The following is a 26,182-nucleotide window of genomic DNA, read 5'->3' as shown; positions in this document are numbered from 1 at the left end:
GAGAAAGAAAGACAGGAAGGAAGGAAGGAAAGAAGGAAGGAAGGAAGGAAGGAAGGAAGGGAAGGAGGAAAAAAGGGAGAGTGGGAGGGAGGGAATGAAGTTAGGGAGGGATGGAGGAAGGAAGGAAGGAAGGAAGGAAGGAAGGAAGGAAGGGAGGGAGGGAGAAAAGGAAGGAAGCAAGGAAGGAAGGAAGGGAGGGAGGGAGGGAGGAAGGAAGGAAGGAAGGAAGACTAAAAAGCTGTGCAGAGCACAGAAGTAAACACAGACTCTCATCTCATCTATATTTCCTCTGAAAGTGAACGCCTTCAGAGCAGTGGTTCCCAACCTTCCTAACACTGCACCCCCTTGAAAGACACAGCTCCTCAATTTGTGGTGACTTTACTTGGTAACTGTAAATCCGCTACTGTTATGAACCTGACATAAATATTTTGGGAGGCAGAGGTTTTCCAAAGGGCTCTGGACATACAGGTTAAGAACCACTGCCTTAGAGTATTTTATAGTAAATATTTTTAGGCGGCCGAAAGAATGAGTAAATGAACAAGGAAGAGATAAATAGCCTTGCTGTGCCTGTAACCACAAGTCGGCTTTCCTGACTGAAGTGTGCTGCTTGCTCCTGGGGCGAAGGGTAGGAATTCACTAACAAAAATTGTCAGGTAAAGGATTCTTCCCGGCATAAAGGGCTCCTGTGTGAGTTGACAACACATAGTTTCCCACAGCAGCGTATGATGGCTACAGGTGCCGGGAACCTCAGCCTCCTCCTTAATTAGACCTGGTGCCTCCTGTGGAATTGACGTTTTGAAATATTTCCTTTCTGGGATAGGAAATGACCCCAGCAAGTGAGATCTGGGCTTGGCTCAATCTGCTTCACAGCGATTTCTGTCCTTTGTATTAACAATGACCTTTAGGAGGTGAAGGTCATTTCAGGCTGATGCAAAACAGCAAAGGATGTGGGATGTATCACTGTGGATTTTTAATGCTGCAAAGAAAGTGTGGTATTCAAATATGAGCCAAGTCTAAATCCTCATTTTTATTAAATTTTTAATTAAATGGGGGAGGTGGAACCCCTTTAATCCCAGCACTCTTGAGGCAGGGTATCTCTGTGTGTTTAAGGCCAGCGTGGTCTACGCAGTCAGTTTCAAAAAGTCAAAGCTATCTTTTCTCAAAAAGAAACAAACAGGAAAATTTGTTAAATGAAAATATTTAAAATTTGAAATGAGGCAAAGATAGCATCTACTTCACTGTGTTTTTTGGTGAGGAAAACAAAGATCTTACATTCCCAGGCATCAGGCCAAATCCTCTGTACTTGACCAAGTCAAACATCACAAGAATGGTGTTTTCTGTTCGCTTATCTGTTTGCTTTAGACTTTTAAACTATCTTCTAACTTCATAAACATCAACCGACTTTCCTACAGTTCTACTGAAGTCTGACACCGCCTATCCAGGAACAGTATGAACATAGTTTCTGCCACCCCCCCCCATACACACCCACACCCCACCCCACCCCTCCCACCCCCTCAACATAGCAGCTGCAGGACTGTGCTGGTTCAAAGAATGTTCTACAGCCCCTCTTAGGCTAATAATCTGCAACATTGACTCCTGAACTTAGCACAAGCCATCTACTGTCTTATTTATTAGAGAGGACAAATAGAAACAGCCAGGTAAAACAGTTCCTGGGGGAGGGTCTGAATGATCCTGGGGGCGGGCAGGAAGAATGCTGTCTCTGCAGATTTGAGGCTCCACCCACCATGCACCCATCAACCAGGTGTTTAGAACTTTAATGTTGGTTCCATGGCATAGGCATGACTGATTAAATCACTGCCAACGCCTTCCTTCCCCAGAAGTCAAGGGGCGGGATTGAAAGTTGTAACTTTTTTATCAAGTGATTTGTTCTTCTAGTAACCAGCCAATGTCCTAAAACTACTCAGGGACCCAACCAAGAGTCTCTTCATTAACATAAACTCGGGTTTGACTCAACTAACTTATTGAGAATAGCAGAAGATGCTCCTGTCAATCAGATAATTAAAAGAGATTTGGGGACTCTGTACCAGGAGCTGGTGACAAAGGCCAGATATTTATTTCTATTACATCACAGCTTCACACTAAGTCACAGGAAATGGTCAACATATGGGAGCCCAGCAAGCAGTGGTGGGACCTACACAGCCCTGGCTGCCAGGCTCAGTAGGGGTCACATTGGAAATTAATCTTGCACTGGTTCCTGTTCTTTCCCACTTGGACAAGGAGGAAGCCCCATTCCAGGGAGTTACACCCACATCTATAGCTCTGAGCTGAAGGCATAGGGGCATCAGAGTGGTAGAAAAGCAATGACAGACAGATGTCCTCTGCAGCGATGTCCCAAAGACCAAGAAAAATGGCAGCAGGCACAAGAGAGACTGGTGGCCTGGTGATTAAAGATAAAAAGGAAGAAGTGGGAGGGGAATCAGGGAGAGAAGGGAGAATGCCACGGGTGAGCAGTTTGCTTTACCAGAAGGTAGTTCTCTGTAGGTGTGACCAGGTTGCTATGAGCTTCGAATATAAAAATCAGCTTCCATGAGGATTTTCCAGAGGATGTGGTAAGTTTCATCAATCATGGCGAAATGTAGTCTTCCAGTGTTGCAGGAGGATGGGAAACGACAAAAATGTATTAAAATGTGTTTGGTCCTTTGCACTCAGGACTGATGAGAAGGGATAACATGAAATCCCTGGTCTATTCAGTTTCACATACCCATGCTTGTCTCGGTCTCCTCGCCCCTGCCTTGTGGGCGCCTGAGTCTAGACACTTTCTCACGGGCTGGTGTTAGGAAAGCTAACTCCCTTGGTATATAGGCCTCTCTTTATGCTGATGTCGTATATCTAACCTTGGGATGGTGGCTCGCCTACCTCAGAGCAGAGGAGTGGGAGTGAGAGCATGTAGCAGACAGAGTAAGCAGTCACTTTGTAGCTTACCATGGTTTTGGCTGCCTTCTGCTAATTAGAACTAAACCTCTATTGCATCATAGAGGAACTGGAGAGTTCCCTCTCTTGAAGGAGTATCTAAGGTTTTGTGGGCAGATTTTAAAAACTACCATTATCCCAAGCATCTTTCCTGTTTTCTGTCCCAAGACATCTTACCTTCTGGCTGTGTCTCAGCCCAGGATCCTTTGTGGTTTATTCAAATATAAATCCTTTGACTGACTTAAGCTCAAATGTCCTTTCTAATCCCATCTAAGGTTTTGCAGTCAGTGAAAACCTGGGGATGATGCTAGTTTGCAGAAAGTGATGTCACTGGTAGACAGGAGGTGGCTGAAGGTTATCTTTAGAGAGGTCCTGTATCACAGGGGCTGTCACCCCCGCAACAAGAAGTTCATGCGTGCTGTTTCCTAAGCTGAGTCAGCTTCTGCGGCTTTATCAGCTCGCTCTGAAGCAGTGGTCAGCACACTTTGGATCAAATAGGAAGGAATCTTTGCAGGCCATGTATGGTCTGTCTGTGCTTTTCTTTCTTTTTATCTGTGCCCTTTAGAAACGTAAAATGCCTTCTTAGCTTGCCAGCTGTATGTGCTAAGCCAAGGCTCCAGGCTACAGTTTGCAGACCACTGCTTTCCAGAATTCATAGAGCCTTGCAGGCTGTCCTTAAAAGTATTTTAGTTGTGCGTCTCTGCACCGCCCCAGCTCGCTGAGAACCCCTCCTTTCCACACTCCTCAAGTGACCGAAAGAGATCTAATTTATCTTACTCTAGGTAAAGAGCTTGGGAGTCCTTCTTTCAGGTTGGGTACATTTTACATAGGATTTCTCTCATGTCTTCAGGGAGACGGAACAGGTTCAGAAATTAAGTAGGTAAGATGACTGATGTGGTCCTGTCGGGAAAGAATTACAGACCTGCAGCTGATGGCCTCTCCGAGAACACATTTTGAGTTTCTATTCATCAAGTGAATAGCAGTAACCTCCAACCACAGGGAGACGAATGGATGGACAGTTCGTAAGCGCTTCCTTCTGTTCCCTAAACATTGGCACAGAGAGGTTTTCTATGATGTTGGGAACTTGTGTCAAATTTGCTTTTTAAAGGGAGACAATGAGCATCAGGTGTATTTGGGTGTGTGAGCCCACCCAGATACACACACACAGAGATAGAGAGAGGAGAATCCTATATCTTTAAAGCCACTTACATTAAAATTCTTAAAACCAAATTAAAATTAAAAGTAACTGCCATTTAATTTTGCTGTATTATGTAGCCCGTGTGTCTACAAAAGAAGCTCTGCTAAGATGCATACATGATTAATGATAGCATGCAGAGGTAAGGAAGAGATGAAGTTGAAAGACACTCAAAGCAGTGAATAGAAACTAGTGTTTGACAGACTAGCTAAGTAACGACACGTTCCTATTTGATTTCCAAGTCCAGAACACCCCAGATTTTTCAACTTGAGATGCTTCGTGTAAACCTTGCCCAGATTGTCCAACTCTTCCAAGAGCAGGAGGGTCTAACTGGATAATTAAAAGGGTCAATGAATGAGGCACATATCTGTTTGTACTCTCCAATCTTTATTTAACCCTCTTAACTTTTTTCTGTACAGGACTAATTATTAGCTATAATTAAAACTGAGCAAAAGTATAATTTAATTAGCTTTAATGAGATAAACTTTAAAGGGTCATCTTTAGCCTCAAATATGTAATGTTCCTTTTTCTAATGAGTTGGTTTTGTTGGTGACCCTGATCCTACCTCTCTTAGCCTGGTGTTGAGGAGAATATACCCTCACCATCTATTTGAAGTGTTCAGAGAGCGTGTGTGTATGTTTGAATACATGTCATGTGATGGGAAAGTCCCTTGCTTCTTCCTGATTTGTTTTTAATTGGCATGTGAAGTTACAGGACAGCATTATTGCAATTGTTGCTCACAATTTCCACAAACAACCTCTTATTTGTAACACAAAGGTTCAAAACCAGGGCCGTATACTTTGTATAGGTCTTCTGGAGGGCCCATTAAATGGAGTGCTGGTCCCATCAAGGCAAGAATTTTCCCACAGCAGCAATGAAAATGGAGAGAGGTGATTTAATCTCATAAGCAAACTGTAAAACAGACAGGAAGTCCGAAAACCCTTCCTTCCTCAGGGGGTGGCTGAAGGGCTGTTGAGTGAGCTGAGTGTGTGTGTGTGTGTGTGTGTGTGTGTGTGTGTTGTTTGTTTGTTTTGGGCACTGTTCCTGGCCACTTAATGACTTCTATCTCTTTATGACCAAAGGAGCCCCGCACATTCATCATTTTTCCCCAGGATCCATGAGAGGGGTTCATGAAGCAACTGCAAGCCATTTCAATGAGTGCCAGTACTTGCAGAGATGTTTTTCATTGATCACGAGCCAGTCTGATGCCTTTTCTTTTTTTATTCACCAAACATATTTCTGTGGAGAGGAGACAGCTGGAATTCCTTTACAGTTATCCATAAAGAGTTCATCTGATAAGGGCAGACTTCTGTAAATTGACCAATTTGGCAGCAAGACCAAAGAACATGCCAGAATATTCCTGCGCTGGAGATCCATATGTCATTTCATGTATGCAGCGCTGCCCATACTGGCAGGGGCCCATGGTACCACCAGGCAAGAAGAGGCAGATGTTATTTGTCTTTTGATGTGGTTTCTGATATTTATGTTGATGTGGCCACCTTCAACTAATTTTTCCTAGTCCTTGAGTCTGTTGACAAATTGCTGTTTAAAATATGGTTAGTGAAGTCATGGGTAAAGTTCAATAGTAGAGCACTCACCTTACAGATAGATAGATAGATAGATAGATAGATAGATAGATAGATACAGGGTTTATTTATATCCTGAAAAGATTCATTACTGCAAGTGTTGCCTTCACATAGGGAAAAGACAGAGTATTGGGGGAAAATATAATGACCCAAAACAAACAAATAGAAAATTAAATCCAAAATAAGACACCAATATGATTCTTTTTGGAATATATTCCTAATGAGAATTTTTGAGTAAATTTGAGATCAGGTAAGCCTAGAATTCCTTACTTTATATTGTAGTTTTAGAATTATTATAATATATATGTATATATGTATAAAGACTGGATGATTAGTGTTATTAGTAGTCTTGGAAGAGGTGACAGATTTATTACAAAATGAAAGTAATTTATACAAAACTGAAAAGGACAGCTTATTTTTGAAGCACAGCTCGGTGAAGAATAAATTGTGTGGCCTTGGAGACAGGGAAGAGGGAGCCATAATCGGTCTGGAAATCACAGAATGTGTGCTGTTGTCCGTTTTGCTGAGGCAGGCCCCCAAGGGATAGCAATAGGATACATTCCTATTTGCGACAGAAAGAGAACAGATATTGGAAGCAACTGTCTCAAACCATCAGTCAAAATGTACAACCATGACAAGGTCCCAAAAGGACAAAATAGAAAATCTAACCAGGAATATCTGCAAGTAGCACAACCATACAAGAGTGACTGTCACTTCCATGCTTCCCTGGGTTAAAGATAACATATCGAGTTTCGCATTTCTTATTTTTAGTGTGTGTGATATGTGCGTGTGTGTGCATGGGGTAGGGCTGGGTGCGCATACTCTTGTTTACACACAGGGAGGCACATATGGGCCTCTTCCTCTACCTTTCTCTGCCTTACTTTGTGAGCCAGCATCACTAACTGAGGCTAGAGTTTACTGATTGGCAACACTGACTGACCATCCAGCCTCCAGGAGCTTCCCGTCTCTGCCTCTTAGGCATCCCTGGGATTGCAGGCTTGTTCGGCCTTACTCAGCCTTTCACAGAGGTGCTGGTTATCCAAACTCGCATCCTCCTGATTGCCCCACAGGTGCTACAGCGCTTGCTCTCCATGGCAGCAAGCATCTCCCCGGATGCTTGCTAAGCTTCCTTTCTGCATCTAGTCCGCCTCTCTTTCTATTAAAATACACCTGCTAGAAGTCTGATGATAAACCAGCCTGTCACCTTTTGCTTCCAAGCTCCCCATCTTTAGTTTTCCAGGCTACTGCTGGGGTGGAGTTCACGGTGATGTAATATGAAGACCAGTCAAGTCTATGGGACAGGCTTATCATGGTGTCTACTCCCTGCTTGCTGCAGAAGATCTGATCTGCTGCTAACCTTGGAACATGACCTTGGTGCCAGGAAAACAGAACACTTGTTACAGTTATATGATGAAATTCTTATGAGTGTCAATACAGAATTTCCATATAGACATTGGTGTCATCTCTTTTACATATTTCCATTTACACACTCACCAAAGCTACTGATTCTGCCCCGGAATGTCTCCATAATCCATCCTGCTTTTTTGTCTCACCTGCCGCCTCTTCCTCTCAGGCCTCTGTCATTTTTCCTCTGACAGATTTTAGTTGGTTTCAAGGGAGCTTTGATCTAGCTGCTCTTTCTCTTTGCTCACATACAGACTCAACATAGCTGTTACCATGTGAAAGGGAATTCTTCCATGGCTCCCTCCTACCATCCCACGAGAAGATAGGAAGTCCCTTCTAACAACGCCCCGTGCTCACCTGACCTTATTTCTGCCTCCACTTCCTGCGTGGCAGGTCCTTTAAATATGCTGAATTACTGTACATCCCCAAGCATGTATGATCTCAAGGTTTTGTTTCCTACCCCATGAAATACCCCCCTCCCACTTCCTCCTCATCTACTTCCTCCTTCCGCCTCTTTCACTTAGGCCTATCTGTGGCACTTCCTGTCTGCACTCCAATCCCATGGGCTCCTCTCAAGTCTTCAGAAATGTTAAGGTCCTTTTCTATGAGACCCTTCCATGTGCACTTCATTCCACCCGAAGCATGATCTGTTGTCCCCGTCCCCCATTACCCCCTCGCCCCACCTCCACTCTGCCGCTTCTACCGAATGAAGTTCTACTGATCCTCTTACTTTGTAAGAGCCTTAGGATCCTCAAATTAAACTCCACTTCCACAGGGAAGCCCTCAGGCGATCTTGTCAAGAGCCAATTAGCAATCTGCATTTGCCATCATCAGTACTTAGCATGATTAGAATAATCTGTTTGTGCAGTTGTTTGGTTTAAAATGTTCTTAGATGAGGTCTACCTGAAGTACGCTCTGGAGGTGAGAATTCAAGAACAGCTCCGATCCCAGGAATTTCCAGCAGGAGAATGGGGGGTGGGTGAGATAGGGGAGGAAAGGTTAACAAAACAGTCACAGGGACAAAGAACATTGCAGGGACAGCTAGGTCTCCGTGCTCTTCAGACACTGGGGGGTGCATACATAGACCTCAGAGTTGCTCTGCCAATGGGGCATGAATGCTTGGCTCTGTCTATTCGCCCCACTACTCCCATCCCATTGAGTAGCCCGCCTCTGGGTATTGAATGGATACCCTGCCCCCACTTCAAGATAACAAAACAAGCTTCCCTTAGAGACCAGACAAAGACCCTCCTGCAGCAGGTTCATAAGGAGAAGTCACTGGCATCTACAGAAATTAGAGGCAAGAAGCAAGGGAGGGACAGCTTGAGGGACAATATCCATCTGTCCCTTGGGCCTCTCAGCTCACCACTTTCCCCCACACCAGTTGTATTTCAAGCGATGACACGAGATAGGAAGACACAGTGACTCACAAATGCATATGTCATTTTTAACTTTTGAAAAGCCATTTGAGAAACTAAAGAAAGCATAGATACACCTCTGGAATCCCAGCCCTGGGAAGGCACAGGCAGGAGGGCACCTGACTGAAATTCATTTTTGCTTTGCAGAACTAGAATGTCTTATCTAAATGTGTGTGTGTGTGTGTGTGTGTCTAAAATGTCAATGCAACACATTGTCCTCAGTATCTGGCATGTATTTAATATTTACAGGACACCCCAGTTTGACCTAGTACGTTTTAAATGCCAAATAGCCATATGTGGTCAGTGGCTGTCACAGTCCTAAAGGACAGAGTATGACAGAGACTAAATGTTCAGAAAATTCTGCTCGGTGACCAAAGGTTTTCTTGGGTAAGGCAGTACCTCCCCTGAGACCGTTTCCCTGCTCATGATTGGAGTTGGAAGCTCATCCTAAGAGCATGTACAGCCCTGGCTACTTCCTCTAGTATACCATTTGGCAAACATATAGCAGAGGTTCTAGGCCCCTCCTGTGTCTCCTCATAGGCTTCTGGAAGAGATGTATTCTTGCCCAATTCAGTATTTGTGTCTGGAATCCCCAACTCAATCTCTAAGAGAGCAGGAGCTCCAGAAAGTTTCACTCAAAGGTTTGTTTGTTTAATTTATTTATTCTATATCCTGACTGCAGTTTCCCCTTGCTCCTTTACTCCCTGTCCCTCCTCCCACCTCCCATCTGCCCCCACCTTCACTTCTTTTTGTTTCTATTCAGAAAAGGGAAGGCTTCCCATGAGAATCAATAAAACATGGCATATCAAGTTGCAATAAGACTAAGCATGTGGCACTGGGCGGTGGTGGCGCACGCCTTTAATCCCAGCACTTGGGAGGCAGAGGCAGGCAGATCTCTGTGAGTTCGAGACCAGCCTGGTCTACAAGAGCTAGTTACAGGACAGGCTCCAAAATCACAGAGAAACCCTGTTTCGAAAAACCAAAAAAAAAAAAAAAAAAAAAAAAGAACAAAGCTATAGAGAAACCCTGTCTCAAAAATCAAACAAACAAAAACCAAAAAAAAACTAAGTACCTGACCTTGTATTCCTTATATTAAAGCTGGGCAAGGTGACCCAGTACCCAGTATGAGAAACAGATTCCCAAAAGTCAACAAAGAAGTAAGAACCAGCCCCTGCTCCAACTGTTAGGAGTCCCGTCAGAAGACCAAGCTACACAATGGTAGCATATATACAGAGGACATAGGTCAGTACCACTCAGGCTTCCTGGTTGTTAGTTCAGTCTCCATGATCTCCTATGAGCCCAGGTTAGTTGATTCTGAGGGTTTTCTTGACCCCTCTGGCTCCTACAATCCTTCCTCCCTCTCTTCAGCAGGGTTCCTTCCACTCAAAGGTTTTAAACATATGTTAAACAAAAATGATTTAATTAAGACTGCTAATGCAAAATTTTAGTGAAAATGCAAATTTTACGCATTATTTTTTAAAAACATCTAACCTTCTCAACTAAGTAACTATTACATTCTCAAATGATTACTAAACTCATGGCTACAAAGCTTCAGAAGGTTAGAGCATGAGCAATGTAAACAGGGACCTGAGTCAGCTGCCCATAGCCATGTTTGCTGAATGAGAGATACGGCATACCATAACATCTGTTCTTACTAGGTAACACATTAGAGCCTGTGTTTCTCAAGAGTGACAACCCACCCATAACAGCCTTGGGTTATCACCCAGGATGTCTTTTTTTAGACACTCAAAGGTTCAGGCCGCAGCCCTACTCCGCCAAAGCACCATTCAGCAATATACTCTGAAAGTAGCCTGCCTAGGGCTTCTGGGCCATGGTGACATTTGCAAACCCCAGCTCTAGCTCTAGTAAGCTCTAAGTGACTTCCGTAGAAGGACATTATGAGACTTAGAGGGAAGACAGACTCCTAAACCCTGATTATATACAAACTCAGCTTTGGCGTTTCTGTCTAAAGCTATATAGTTTCTCTGATTGCAAATTATAGGTACTACCCATATCCCCAGGTTCTGCAGCTTCAGACTCCACTAAAAAGAAGAATTACATCTCCACTGAGCAAGTTTGGCATCGTTTCCTTTTTATCATTATTCCCTAAACCAAACAGTATAGCAGCGATTCCCATAGCCTTCACTTTGTATTGGGTAGCAAAGTCATCTAGAAACTCTGTAACGCACAGGATGACTACACAGGAAATACAAAAATGCATTGTTTTATGCGAGGATGGGGTCTGTGAGTTTCGATGCTCAAGATGTCATGGTACCAATCTCATGTGGGTAGTGTAACCTCACTTTAAAGTGATGCGAAAGGAAGGATGTGTGGAAACTTATTCCTATACAATATCAGATACAGATGAAAATTGAATTACACTAAGCCATTATTGAATTTCAACAATTTTTTGAGGTGAGAAAATAAGCAAATAAAGAATTTCTCTTCTGTAACTGTTAGTCAACCTTGGTTGGTTGTGAACTCTATAGAATTAGCAACTCTGTGAGGGCATATTCTTATTAAGGCCAGATTCAATTTTGATATATCACTCCCATCATACACCAGAAAACTCCAAGGGTTACCTTAAAATGTTCCTTTCCACCTACACTTGTGGGGTTTACCACAGAAGGGGCAAATATTATGAAAGGAAAAGTTCTAATTGCATGAAAACGAAGGCTTTTACTTTTGAGAATGACACGGGGATGCCCACAATCTTAGATACATGTGTATTCAGTTGTGCCAAAGAGGGCATAAATTAGGCTATTCAGTGTTCAAAAGAAGTTCCCTCTGGAGTAGCCTCACAAGGAAACTAGCGCTCATACGTGTTTATCCATTGTCAGTGAGGTCCCAAGGGACCGTGGGAACAAGGCAATGGGGGGGGAAACGCAGCACTGAACTAGGTTAGGCCGTCTCATTCATCAGACACTCAGCACTCATGCAGGTGTGTGTAGACGAAACAAGTCTGTGATTTTTCTACCCCATCTGCCCCCGCTTCACTTCCATGTTGTATAGGTAGACAGACACATCTCATGAAGCTCTCCCACCCGTCTTGGGCAGTATTTTGTTTTCCAAAGAACTTAATTTATTCCTTCCCCAGCATCTTGAACTTTGTAGGTACCCGGCAAACATTAATTGATGATAAAGATAACTAGCAGCTTTTGAATCTATTCAAGGGATGATGGTTCTATTTAAAGACAGTCTTTATATCCTTCACATTCTTCAGCAAATTAGAAAGAAAGAAAAGGAAAAAAAAAAAACCCTGCTTTCTTTTGCCAATTCTGAATTTGACATCTGCACAGAGTACAATGTGTGCTTGTTTGAAACAAATGTGTAGGCACACTGGTTGTCTTGATGGAAAAACAGAAATGACAATATGGAGAAGTATAGGTTTTGGAAGGGTATGTAACCTCAGGGCTTGAAGTTAATGGAAAAACACAACTGCGGAGAAGGAATGGGGGAGAGGAGAAAGTTCCACTGGAATGCTGCTATAGTAAACCCGACTTTTGTCACAGCTTCCACAGCTATGGAGTAGAGACCAAATTAGCGACTTTGTGAGAATGGGTGTCATATATGGTTGCTTCTGCAACATAGGTCACCCAACACAATGACTGCATATGCTAGCGTAATTTGACCTCTGATCTCACTAGCTCCAACAACTCATTGAAAGACTTTGGGGACACTGCTTACTTTCCATTCACTAGCTTCTTTTAAAAATGGCACGTTGCTTTTTCTTATTATTATCATTCCTTAATGGGTCTTGATTGTGTGCAGGATGCCATGTGTCTCTACAGGCTCCACAACTTCCCCTGGGAAAGCTGTGCTGCTGAATCGGGTTTGTAAAATACCTAGAAATCCTTCAATTCAAAGCTAACCCTATCAGAATAAAAGTATCTGTATCAACTTACCATATGTGGAACCATATGTTAGCTATTAGGGGCTCATGTGATATTGAAAATAGATCTCCAGTGTATTGGTTTCTGCTGTTTTTACACCTAGTGGGTGTGCCAGGGTCACATCGCTGGTGTTAAAATGCCATGAAGTTTGATTTTTCTCCACGTAGTTGGTGACCCCTTACTCAGAACCTGGCTCTCTGCCATTATGCAGAATGTTTAGAAGGGATAGATGCATGCTATAGTATCCTGTACTTCCTCTTCTTGGCCAAGTCACACGTAGGTCTTCCTTGACAGATACATGTTTTAAAAAAGTATGTTCCATGATTTCCTCTTCTTTCTATAAGCGACTATGCTGTTTGAGACATGGTTCCACACACAGGTTCCCTCACCCCATGACTGAAGACCAAACTATGAAACTACTCTTTGGGTTTGTTTTGGGTAGGGTAGGACTGCTTCCAGCAGGCAGGGAAGCATGACTCAGCATTCCGTACACTGGACATCTTCCCAGGAAATTGTACCTCATCATTTTAGAGATACGTTGGAACAAGGTCCGTGCAAATAGTCAGAGACCTGGAGAAAGCATTTCTTCCTCTGGCTCACTGTTCTAGCAAGGATATGAAATGATGCTCTCTTACATCTGGGTCAAACATCTTGAAAAATTCTTCCTCGCGTTATTTATGGACTTCCAATGTGATAAGTATTCAAAAGACATTAGAAGTGCGTAATTTTTCCTTTTTTCTGATGTGTTCACGAACTAGACAGGCAAGGCCAGCTAAGGCCATATTTATGTCTTAAATAGTTGTTGAATACAAAAATATTCTTACTCTATATCCTTAGTGGATGCCAGGAAATGAAGCAGTCAAAGATCCTTGCCTGGATAGACTAGACCTCCAAGCAGTGCCAGGTATGTGGAAACATGAACATGATACCTGCACAAATTCAATGAAGATGGCTGAGAGAGAGGGAGTCTGTATGATGAAAAGAGTACGCAGGCATGACAGTTGTGATTTCAGATGGACGCTTGATCTAGCCTAACCGAAAGGAGACATGCCAACAAAGACGTGGAGGTCTTAGCCAGGAAGGAGACAAGGCAGACAGGGCAGCTGTGGAAAGAAGAGTTCCTGGTGTCTTGGAGAAACAGTCATAGCCTATGTGTCTGGCAGCAAGCGAGGGAGAGCACAACCTAATCAACACATCCTGGTGAATGAAAAGCCAAGTCACTCATAGCCAAGAGTTGAAGATTTATTTTGGTAAGCAGGTATGAGAGCGGGTGAGTTATTTCTAAAACAATGCTCTCATCTATCGACTGAGGTGAAGGGACTTTTTAAAAAAGAAGAATATGCATATTTATATAGAATGGGTTCATTCTATTTGTTTGTTTGTTTGTTTAAGACAAGGGTTTCTCTGTGTAGACCCGGCGGTCCTGGTACTTGCTCTGTAGTAGACCATGCTGCCCTCAAACTCTGAAATCTACCTGCCACTACCCCCTCCCTGAATGTTGTGCCACTACCGCCTGGCAAGGATTGATTCCATTCCTGATCATATTCAGTTAAGGGGTACAGTCTTAGTCATTGTTCTATTGCAATGAAGAGACACTATTACCAAGGCAACCCTTATAAAAGAAAGCATTTAACTGGGGTGGGGAGGGCTTGCTTACAGTTTCACAGGTTTAGTCCATTGTCATCATGGTGGGGAGCATGACAATCTGTAGGCAGCTGCTGGATCAGTAACTGAGAGCTACAACCTTATCTGTAGGCAGAAAGAGAAACTCTGGGCTTTGATTGGGTTTTTGAAACCTCAAAGTCCACCCCTAGTAACATACTTCCTCTCAAAAGGCCATATCTCTAAATCCTTCTAATCCTTTCAAATACTGCCATTCCCTGGTGACTAAACATTCAAACGTGTAAGCCTATGGAGACCATTCTTATTCAAATCACCAAAGGCCCTTTCTTGAGTGTGCTCAGTTTAAGACCATAATCTTAAAAAGTAAAGATTATAAACACAACCAAGAGCAGGCATATCTCAAGGTCGTGGAGCCCACATTTAAAAGATTACAGTAGCAGATGATTTCTTAGCTTCTGGGCATGCTCAGCCTCCACCAAGAAGTTTTAGTTTAAAAATAAATAAAACACAATGTGAACGTGTATTAAAGCAGAAGCCTTGGGAGCTAGCACGAGAAGAGAGAAGAACGAGTACTGTGAAACCTTAGGGGCTCCACAACAGAGAGCCTCTTGCTATCAGAGATTTTGAGCAAAGGCTTTACATGACCTAGCTCACATTTTCAAATGAACTGGCTTCCAAGCTAAGAACAGACTTTGGAAAGAAGAGCTGGACTAGCAAAGCATTTTGGGATGCCACTGCTGTAGACTTGGAGAGAAAGAAGATGGAGCCTGGTTCCAAGAGTGGGAATAAAAATAGATGGATTCTAATTTACTTTGCTCCTTAAATTTTATTACATCTGCTTTTTTGAAACTATTATCTGATGCTAAAGAAATATGACTTTAAAAAAATAAACCCTAAAGCTTCGTTCAGTCCAAGCACAGACTCTCAGGTGAACACGATACCTTTTCCACTAAAATAAATGAAATATATGTCAAGCAGAAGTAATCAATACTGCCTGGGAAGAATACAACATCTTCCTTTGAATTCCTTGGCATATGTGTAAGGAGCTCCTAATTGATTTAAGGTAACCTACTAGGTGCTGAGGCAAGGGGCATCTCTATAACAAAGAGTTGCGACAACATACTTGAGGTTGGGTATTCAGGAAGAAGGTTTATTTAGCACACAGTTTGAAGGCCTATGGTCCAAAGTTGGGTATTTCCATATTTTTGTACTCTGGCTACTATTTTCACAATGGCACAATGAATGTGAAAGTGATCAGACGGGGAGTTTGCAGAAACCAACAGGAAGCCTCAAGAATACATTGGTTCTTTCCACCATCCCCATATCCCCATCACCTTCTATCAGCTCCATCTCTTGAGAAGTGCACTACCTCATCACCACCTGTGGGCGATCACCTGTGGGCTATCCAGAAGTCAGACACCAGCCATTGCAGTGGGTGAGCATACGTCACAAGAATCTGCATGGTAAGAGAGAAGCCAAGTTTTGGAATAATCTGAAACTGCCTCCAAACACCTCTAAACAAACTCTGCCAGAGCAGGGAGGGTTTATTTCCACCTCCTCGATTTCTGTATCAGTGAAACTGGAGGATAGGAGAGTAGGACTATTGCGGAATTTACTGGAATTTGTGGTAGCCAACCACATAGGTGATAAAAGGAGGTGCTAGAAGCAGCAGATGCCACAAACCACAGTGGGTGAGCACCAGGTGAACACCCATTTGCTTTTCCTGAAAGACTGTCATGAGGCTTCCCATTAATACAAGGCAACCAGCGAGGAGACTTCTCGCTAAGCTAGATGAAGTGGTTGATGACACCTCCAGAACCCAAATGGAGTGGTTTGGGGCTAGCCGGCCCTCTCCTCCTTTCTGTTTCTCCTATCCTCTTTTCGTCCAGCCTTTCCATTCTAGAGTGACGGAACAGAGCAAACCATGGCAGATACGTTCTTGGAACTAAGACATCTGGTGCACGAGTGGATGCTGGGCACCAGACTTGAGCAGAGTGGGGAGGAGAGGAAAGAAATGTGACAGCGACATGCTGTAGGTACTCCTAGGTGGCTGTGAAGGATACGGTGGGATGCTGGGATAAGTTGAGCGTAATTCATGGCTTAGGTAAGAGGAATGTCCTCTGTGTTCATTTCCAAGTCTTGCTGGGCATATCATGGTTAGGAAGAGAATGGGCTTTTAGTATAGAGCACAAACTAAAGTGTTCAGAGCTGATGGAATAGTAAAGGGGTGATTATGTCTGCAGTTCACTCCCTAGTGTTTCAGACCAAAAACAAAACACAATAAAACTTCTTTCTCTCATTCTTGTTGTTTAAAATTATTCCACTGTAAAAAAAAAAACTTCTTATAAATATTTATATTAAGATAAAAGTTGCATTATGCCAATGTATAAAGACATAAATACCTTCGGTATCAAACCACAAAATTTTAGAATTATAATACTGAACCTACCTGGTTTAAGTGTCAAAAGAGTTGGGCTTATTTGTACTCTTTCTGGGAACTCAGAAAATTCACAGAAGAGAGCAACTTAGATCTTCAGCTTAAATTTTAAAGTATAATTTTGTGCATTTTTCTCCCCCCTGAATTTAACCATCATATTTAGACAATAAAATAAATATTATCTGTGTCTCCAGGAAGGCAGTAACAGATTGCCCTTAGGGCCTTTGCGAAGGCTATTTGTTCACGGTGGTAGCCCTACACATAGTATTGTGATCACACCTCCTTCTTGAGGTTGTTATTAAGTTAAACTCAGTACTCTTCACAGGGTGTTTTCAAACCGAATAGACATTAGCCAGCAGTCAGTACCTGCTAGCTGTCGCCACATCGCTATATAATTAAACAAAGCATGAACACCATCATACCAATGACAGCGACTCTCTTTAGGATCATCTCTCCTATGTCGCCTAAATTCATTTACAAATGAGGATTGGTTGGTTAAGGGCAGGCGAGTGTGGATCCTCTGTAGAAAGGTTGCAGGTAGCACTCTGCGCCTGTAACTCCAGCGGAGGAGGACCACTGGGCTAGGTAGCCTGGGAGTCTAGATGAATGAGAGACCTTGTCTCCATCACTCAAGGAGGTGGGTCGGGACTAGAGAGATTGCACAGTGGTAAGAGCTCCTGCCGCACAAGCATGACGATCTGAGTTCAAAGCTCCAACACCCATGTAAAAAGCTTGACTTGGCCACATATGCCACGCAGGTCAGATGAAGGAGAATTACTGGAGTTTGCTGACTTCCAGTCTAGCTGCGGGTTCCGTCAGAGACATTGCATCAGGGGAATGAGACAGAGTGATAGAGCAGGACACCCGAAAGTCTCTTCTGGCTTCTGACCATCAGGGGCACACTTATCTACACACACATATTTAGATAATCATACATCACACATACACACAACCCCCCCCCCGACACACACACACAAAGAATGTGAAGAGGAAATGATTTGAAAAGAAAACTAGAGTTGACTCTGGACTCTACACACACACACACACACACACACACACACATACACACACACACACTAGGAAGACCTTCAAATGCCTACAACATACACAAAAGAATGCCAACATTTAATAAGAGGTAACGGAAAAGCTTATCAGATGTATTATTTAACTACTATCAGTTACTTACAACGATAATAATGCCATAAGTTATCCCATCTTTTAGTTACCTACTACAACTCAGTGCATGTTGTAGTTTGGTCGCCTGATGTCTGATATAAGCTAGAATCAACTAGGTTGTTCTATTTTAAAACATGGATTTCTTAAGTTTGACTTCAGACTCTCCTTTGGGTCGAAGGCTGTTCTACCTACTCCCCATTCTCCTTCTGCAAGGCACCTTCTTCCCACAGCAAGCGATGGATGCACAGGACACAAATACAGTTAAGCAGCACATTTGGGTATTGCCCGCTTGCATTTCCTTCTCCACGTCCAGTCAGATGGCCAAGCCCAACATCCATGGGGTGTAAGTGTTTTCGACTCACAGAGGGAGGACATTGACATTGGAATGATCCTGTTATGGGGGACTAAAGATTTAGAACCAAGGATTTAGTCTGTAAAGTGCTGTCCTTGAACTTGCTTGTATCTGAAAGGCAGAAGGCCTGCATATAAGAAAAGCCATCTGCCTACCAGCAAACAGTACACATCAGACTGCCTCCCAAGTAGCAGCCATGGACTTCCCTTTCTCTTCCTGTTTCTGTACACAGCTTGGGGAAGGAACTCAAAATATCAGGGTAACACCGCATGGCCATAATGTTGGGATTCTGCCCTTGTGATCCTCCCTCAATACAGAGTTAAACCCGCACAGAAGCCCTGTCACAGCCCAGCCAATGGCAGGCTCCATCTTCTCAAATGAACTCATGCTGCAGGGGGACCCCCCTCATTTTATTTTATTCATGTAAACTTTATGAAATATACTCTTGCAAATAGCACAGGCTTAATAAATATGGATTAAAAGATCGAGGGTCAGAAATAACGCTAGAAAAGTAGGAAGGATTCAGCAGCAGAATTCTTTCTGGGTATTTCATGTTTCAGCATGGGAAAGTAAAATGTCCTATCACACACAACATAAAGGCTGTGGAAATTTATCATCTCGAGTGAATATATGATCCTAAGTGCATATTAACTGAGATAATTTAGCTATCTAAAAACTAGCTTTTATGCGATTTTTTTTAAGCTAACAAAATAGCCCGATGCATCCCTTTAGGTATTGCTTCACATCTATTGTAACCCTTCTAAAATCCCTTCTAGAAACCATAAGTTTATATGCCCTTCCCCATTTAACTTTTTATCGTTTATATGTTTCCTATGGAGATAGACAGACCAAGCTGTTCCTTACCAAATGCTGGTGTAACTGAGTGATGTGACTCCCCACCCCCATCCCTCCACACACCGGCAGGCGCCACTTTTTTAGTAAGAACTAACCCCTTGGAAGCATTTAAAATGGGTGGAAAGATAGAAGGCAGCCAAGATGTCCTTCTAAAAGACAGCCAGATGCATGCTAGTCTAATTGCCCAAGAGTGCACGGTGGGCTTTGAAAGCAAGCCTTCTGCATTGGCGCCCCCTGCTGGATTTGAGCGTGAATTGTCTCTGAAATTAAAAACAACCTGAACCTTTTCAGCTGAGGGCACGCTTGCTAGCTTGCTACTCAAGTGGCAAATCCAAGCCTACTTCTAGGATGCGTTTCTTCCATGATAAACACACCGTGAAGTCCGTGAGCTAGCTTCCCAAGAGCAGAAACACCCAAATAGAAAACTACCAGTCGAGACTTAAGATAGGGAAGAAAAGCGTGCCGCTGAGATGCCGGTGTTAGGGAGATGTCTGCACGGGAAGGCAGAGAAAACCCAGGTCCAACTGCAGGGCAAGCCCCTGGGCGAGAGCACTGGGTTTAGGAGTCCGAACGTGAATCTCTGAAAAGAGTTCTGCACATCCCTGTTACTTTTTCCTTTCCTCGCCCGTCTCTCCCTGTTAAGGACACTGTCTGTCCTCACTCCCTAAGGGACACAGGAACCAGACTAATTTTGAAGGCAGCCTGTCACCTACAGACTTCAGACCTATTATGAAATCTGTGTTATGAAGTCTGTCTGTTGGGGAATAGCTGGCAGTTTTTTTCTCCCTGCTGGACTCAGTCCATGTGGTAGGGAGGAAGGGGAGAGATATTGGCTAAATTTTTGGCACGTGCTCTCCCACCAACTTGGCCTTATTAAGGGAACAAGAACAACCATGATGGTTATTTCCTCCCAAGAGGAAAAAAACAAAAACAAAAAACAAACAAACAAAAAAACCCGGTGCTGTCACCCTCAGGAAGAATTCCAACAGAGAGCACTGCAGAAGCTGCGTGGTGCTTTGAAATACTTCACTGGCAGTGGTGGGTTTAAAAAGCCCCCCAGCTTCTCATATTCAAAATTGCTTGGTGTCCCTCGTGTCTGATGGCAAAGTAAAACAAACTGAGCGGATCCTGATGTATTTAGGTATTCACTGACTGCGCTCTTCTCTGGGGGTTGAAGCTGTCTGGAGGATTGTTTTTCGGAGTTATCTCGGTAGAGGCTTCTTTGCGAGTGTGGGGAGGAGTCTCATACTCCTGCCTTTGTATTGGCAGCCAGAGTAAAGCTGAGCCAAGCAGTGCAGCACAGGCCTGTCACCCCTCCCAGCACACAGGAGACACAAGCAAGTTCAAGGCCAGACTGGGTACCAAGTGAAACCCTGTCGCAAAAGCCCAAATCCAACCAGAGAAGAATGAATGGTGGCAGATGATGGTGCTCAAAATACTCTAAGCAAATGCATGTTGGTGGCTTAGGCCTTCTTAAGAGCCAGGGATGGAGAGGGCTCAGTGACCTTGATCCCATGTTCCTTTCTGTCCTGGGGAGTCTATCCTGGACTGTCTTGCAGTTATGGCTCTTTCCAAAAGGAGAAAGCAGAAGCTGTCATTTTGAGGATAGCTTAGAAGTCTCAGGACAGTATTCCCACCTAACAACTCCTTGGTCCAAACAAGAGACCCCACAGGTCACATTCACACAGAAGGGGGCTAGGTGGCACTCCCAGACAGATGGCCATGTGGACATCTATACTTCGTATTGTCAGCTTCTGATTTTCAGTTTTCTGTATATTGCTATGTTTCATGTTCTGCTCCTATGTCTTTATATAAGGTAATCATTTCTATTTCCCTTCCCTCAAAAGTGTTTTGGAGATCTCCCCAAAATTAATTACAAAATCAGGCCTTTACTTGCCCTTGGAAATATATTTTCCCTACCCGTGAATTCACAGCTAGAACATACTTTAAGACATAAAAATAATTAATTTCACACAGCCAGTCTCCACTGCAACTGTCATTTATTTTATTTTTTTCAGAACTATACAATTGATCAACATAATGAATTCAGAACAAAAAAATTTTCATAGCATTGAAGTGTTAGGCCGCTGTATACGAGATAAGTGAAAATAAAAATTTGGAAACACACATCTAACAAAAGCATAAAAGGCATAGAAAATCAGCCAAGCTCCTTACCCTGAGAATTCTACTTAATTCAAAGCAGAAGAGGAGATTGGAAGTGAAACATGTTTGGCATTTTTGGAAATGGCCAGCAGAGAGAGAGAGAGAGAGATGTTTCCGGCACCACTGAGTGAATATTGTTTACTCTATCATTCCCCTAGCAAATCCATGGAGAAGGGACGGGTATAACTGTGCTTGTGTTTGTGGGGGATTCTCCTGTTTCACGCCCCTGATTCATCTGTCTGCTGTGCTTTGCAGGAGTCATGCTACATTGGTTGCAATTAATTTCAATGTTGCATATTAGCCATAAGGAGATATTTCAGCCACTGATTTGATTTTTTTTTCTTCTCCCCCTGTGGTTTTCTTGAAAGATGAGAGTGGTCCGGAGGAAAAGCCAACTGCAGGAGAAACGGAAGGGCAGAGCCAAGAAGCAGGTGGGCTCAGGTTTCTTTTGAGGAGTCTCCTAGGCCTCATCCACAGAGGTGAACAACAACTTTCCTCGATGTTCTTGCCTGAAAATGCTTTGTGCCCTTTTCCTTGATTAACCCCACTGTTCCCTTCTTCTCTCCAGTCCCCTTAACTCCAAGTTGACGGTGCTCCCATAAAGAACACACGCTCTTACTCACCCCTCCACTTTTCATTTCCTTCATGTAATAACAGAGGGCTTAGGGATGCACTGAGAACTGCGGGCCAAAACGGGAACCACAGCATCAGACCTTGGATGACTTAGAGCAGACTGAGCCAAATGGGGGGAAAGGAAGCTAGATCTATTTGAGGAGAATGAAGAAAGGCTTTCTCTCCACACTGGACGGGACGTTTCTCTTGCTTTTAATTTTGAAGAGCCGTGTGGCTGGCCATTTCTCTGCAGTTTGTAGATAGTGCTGTAGAGCCCTCCCATCCTCTCGCTCCCAACAGCTCTAATATCAAAAACCTTCTTGATATCACCCCGTTAAGAAAAGACAGCTGTGTCCATCAAATATTTATACATTTTACACTGTAGAGTATACTTTTAGCTTTTTAAAATAATAGTCTTGAGATTCAAAAGGGATTGAAATCATCTTCGAATTATCACATGCACACGCACACACACACACACATTTCTGTCCTTAGGAATTTTTATGGCTTCTGGCATTATTGCCAAAATATAAATACTCCCTTTCCCTTAAATCTCCAAGTTATTTACCCTGTTCTATTGAGTCCCATGGGGGAGCATTTTTTTTAAAGAGTGGGCTCTATTTCCTATGCCAGCCACATCCTAGTCCACATGCTGAACTCTCAGAATTAGACCAGGTAATGTGATAAGTTTTTCCACCACATTGCTCTTGGGAGTTCTTGGAGTATTCTTGGAAGGCAAACTCTTTCTCTTTTTTTGGTTATTCAAGACAGGGTTTCTCTGTGTAGCTTTTGGAGCCTATCCTGGAACTCACTCTGTAGACCAGGCTGGCTTTGAACTCAGAGAGATCCTCCTACCTCTGCCTCCCAAGTGCTGGGATTAAAGGCATGCACCACCACTGCCCAGCAGAAGGCAAGCTTGTATTAGTAACTTGGAAGATAGACATGCAGAAAGCTAATCAGAGGAAGCATTGAAGCAAGACAGGAAGGATCCTGCATCCCTGTTACAGGATCACCCGGCTCCCTTTGCTGAAACATGGCCCTTTCCTCAGGACAGAATGAACTGCTGGTACTGTCAACTGTTCTTGTCCAACCGTTGCTAGGCTCTACCCACACACACTGCACTGTATTGAAGATATAGCTTACATGGAAAGCTGTAGCCGTTTTTACTGTTCAGGGATGACATGTATTCGTCAGTCAACTGTTGGCAACCAAGACCATGCATGATCTGACTGTTGAAGTTCTATAAGTTTTGTTCACTTCATGTTCTGTCCTTGCTGTCTTTACCAACATTGATCTTTCTCCTGTCACTGCACACACACACACACACACACACACACACACACACAAACACACGCATGCACACACACATGCACACACGCACAGAGGCACACACAGACACACAGATAGACAGACACACCAGTGCCATTCTTTCCATCTAAATCAGTTGTTTTCTGATAGTTTCATTTTGGTTTTATGACCACCTTCTGTGAGTTCAGAGCGCAAAAGTCTGAGCCTTCTTCTCCACCTTTGGGATATAAAAAGCATTACCACCCAAAATGGCTGCCTCTTGACCTTTTACCATGGGGTCTCCTCTGTGTTCCTCAGTAGCTCCTCTGCTCATCCAAGACAGTGGGATGACTGACAGAGTCTAGCAGCAGGGTTCATTCCTGATTCTGTGGCCAGTGTCACTAGATGCTCCTCCATTCATTTTGTCATTTTGCAGTCTCCTCACTCAGATGACAACTGAACATGTGGTTCTGGTTGTTAAAGCCCCTTGACCTGCTGTTAGTTTCCAAAACAAAAACATCCTGCTTTCCTTCAGCATAGTATCCAGTGCCTGGGTTGATTGCATAACTCCGCGGGTCTCTGCCACATGATGGAAAAACACAGTCTCCAAATAGCATAATTTACAGGTTCTGACAGCTGTCACCGTCAGATCAAATGCAACGGCCTATAGTATTTATCAAGAATCAATAATAAATCTACATTGAAGGTTTATTGCCTCCCCAGCATTGCATGTACATTGCAAATATTTCAATTCGTTCTAAAAAAACAACTGGGGGAATGTTGCTTAAAATGAGCTCTGAATGCTGAGATGGTGAAAGATCATTCTAGATGCAGGGGGTAGATCATAAATTGGCCTCACAATGCGGGGGAGGTGCAGTGTGACTGGAGTAGGGTGGGCTCAAGAAATTAGTGTGGGAGACATGGTAAGACATCGTAGGACCAGACTGGGGCTGACAGCATGTCCTTTGACTTGACGACATAGAGAACTCAGTGGAAGGTTTTAAATATTGGAACCAATGATTGATGTATTAATGAACTCATTTTGCCCATGAATGAAAATGGATCCAAAGGGGTAGAGTTAGAAGATGACTACAAGAAAGCAATGACAGATGATTCTGGAAATGGGAGACAAAAAGGCTGAAATGTGGCACCTTCTAGAAATAAGAAGTAACAGGGTACACAAGCTAAAGGATGGGATGCATTGGAGAAAGCAGAATCCTACTTAGGTCCTAAGAGTATAGCTTCCATGTCTGAAGGGACAATAGGGCCACTTAACTGGAAGACATTTTGTTGAAAAAGTTAATAGTTTAGTTTTTGCATCAATAAATTTGAAAAATAATGTACAGCCAGCCATATGGAATGTCATGTTAGATAAACAAGTTCACATGCAGGGGATGTGAACACTGCATTTAAAGCTTTAGGAGACACAACCCTTTGGGGGTTATTTAAAGTCTGGGAGTAGAAGGCTATTGGGTTAGAGAATATGCAAATGTCAAAGGCAAAGGAGCCAAGGAGCCGGGGTGTCACTGACATCTAGACCCCTGTGAAGAAAAGCAGAAGCAGCCAAAACAATGATATGGCTTTGAAACAAACAGGGAGGGGCTGGGAAATGCTATTGAGAAGTCAAGTCAGACAGAAAGGGAGAAATCGTCAAGTTGAAAGTGATGGCAACAGAGAGGGAAGCTGAGGCAGGAAGAAGGCAAGGTCAAGAACTGTTTGGCCATGTAGGAAGACCTGTCTTGAAAACAAAGGCAAAGAAAGCAATGCAGGAGTGGTGGTGGTGGCAGTCTTTAGCATCACAGGAAGGATGCTAGCACCTTAGGTGATGGAGTTAGGAAGACCGCTGGACAAGCACTTGAGTGGCGTATGCAGAGTTTCAGAAGTAAAGACAGTAACAAAAGCTTTTCTCAGGGAGTTTTGTTCTGAAGGGAGAAGAAAATGGGAAAGTATTGTGACCATAAGGGAAGGCTAACGGTCTGTGTGATACACGCACACACACACACACACACACATGCACACTATCCACCTTCTACAGATGTTATTCTCTGTTCCAAGAGAGATGCAAACTAAAAGTAACAACCATATATCACGGACAAATGACATGCCAGAAAATAAGAACATTTCCTCGAATTATGTATTTTCTCTTTAAGTCTGTGGCAAGTAACTTTAAGAAAACTGTGTATATTGTTTTATCTGTTGTAAGATGCTTTATAATAAGTTCTTGGGTCCGAATTCTACTGTTCTCATGGTAGTAGCTAATTATCTAGCATTGCAGAGGCCAAATATGAACCAAATACCCCTGACTCTGAGGAGACCAGCAGGAGAGATCATTTCTGATGGTCCTTAGTTGTTACTGTGAAGGGGACAGAGTCCTTCCTGTCCTTGGTCCCCATTCTGTAATTGGGTGATATGAAATCCCTGTGTGTCTATACCCTATTTTGAGTGCTCTTCTTCTCCTGGACTACAGTGCTGGCTGCCATGGAACTGCTCTGTCCAGCTGGACAGCGAGTGGATTGGCAATCCTGGGAAGTGCTGAGCTAAGAAAAAGCCAACTAAAAATCACACATATGGGGCACTTTGTAGAAATTTGCATGGATGTATATTACCACACACCACAAAAAAAAAATCTGTGTATTTTTTTTGCCTTTAAACTCTCAATTTTCTTGCTTTAGACTCCTAAGTGCTATAAGGAAGCAAAATACAACTGCAGTTGCTGACATAGCACTGTCGAAAGGCAGTAGTTCTCACCAGCTCACGTCTTGTAGTTCATTGGCCTCTGTCTCACGTGAAGATTTATGCTTCATTAATGATAAAAAAAAAATGCATCACAGCCCTCTGCCCCGGAAGACCATTTGGTGTGTGAAGGACACTGACACCTTCATTGGTTGGGTGGGTAGGGAGCTGAAGGGAAGGAAAAGCCACAGCCTGAGGTAGTAAGCCTGAGACAATGTTTTCTCTGCTTTATAGATGGTGTCAACACGGCACCTGTGCCCAGTCCTGCTTCGGAAGACACAGTTGAAGTCCGTCAGGATGAAGGTATGAGGCCACAGCCAAACTCCACAGACCCTTACAAGGAAACTGTGTAGGTTTTGTTTATGTGGGAAACTGAAGCAGCGAACAAACTCGAGTCTCTTAAGTGCCTCTATTTGGAACACAAGGATCCCGCCCACTCTGCTCCATCCCATTCCACATCGAGCCTCTTTAGAGTCTATATATACACTTACATGTGTTCCTCTAAAAATAATATTTATAA

At 43.3% G+C, this 26,182-nt stretch overlaps 1 protein-coding gene across 4 annotated transcripts in view; it reads left to right on the top strand.

The window, feature by feature from the left end:
• Positions 1-26,182, top strand: part of Macrod2 (mono-ADP ribosylhydrolase 2) — a 1,907,927-nt gene that overhangs the window by 1,770,283 nt on the left and 111,462 nt on the right. For 2 of the 4 annotated variants that reach the window (XM_041670251.1, XM_041670250.1), the window contains exons 12-13: positions 21,399-21,461; positions 25,897-25,965. In XM_041670251.1, the coding sequence (XP_041526185.1) occupies positions 21,399-21,461; positions 25,897-25,965 (132 nt within the window). Of the gene's footprint in view, positions 1-21,398; positions 21,510-25,896; positions 25,966-26,182 lie in introns of all 4 variants that reach the window. The other 2 variants (XM_041670249.1, XM_041670248.1) reach the window with 1 other exon arrangement.

This window comes from Microtus oregoni, unplaced genomic scaffold (genome assembly GCF_018167655.1).
Source record: "Microtus oregoni isolate MIOR12 unplaced genomic scaffold, Mior012 000020F_ref0000438, whole genome shotgun sequence".
NCBI classification, from domain to species: domain Eukaryota; kingdom Metazoa; phylum Chordata; class Mammalia; order Rodentia; family Cricetidae; genus Microtus; species Microtus oregoni.
This window is presented reverse-complemented; position numbering and strand designations above follow the sequence as displayed.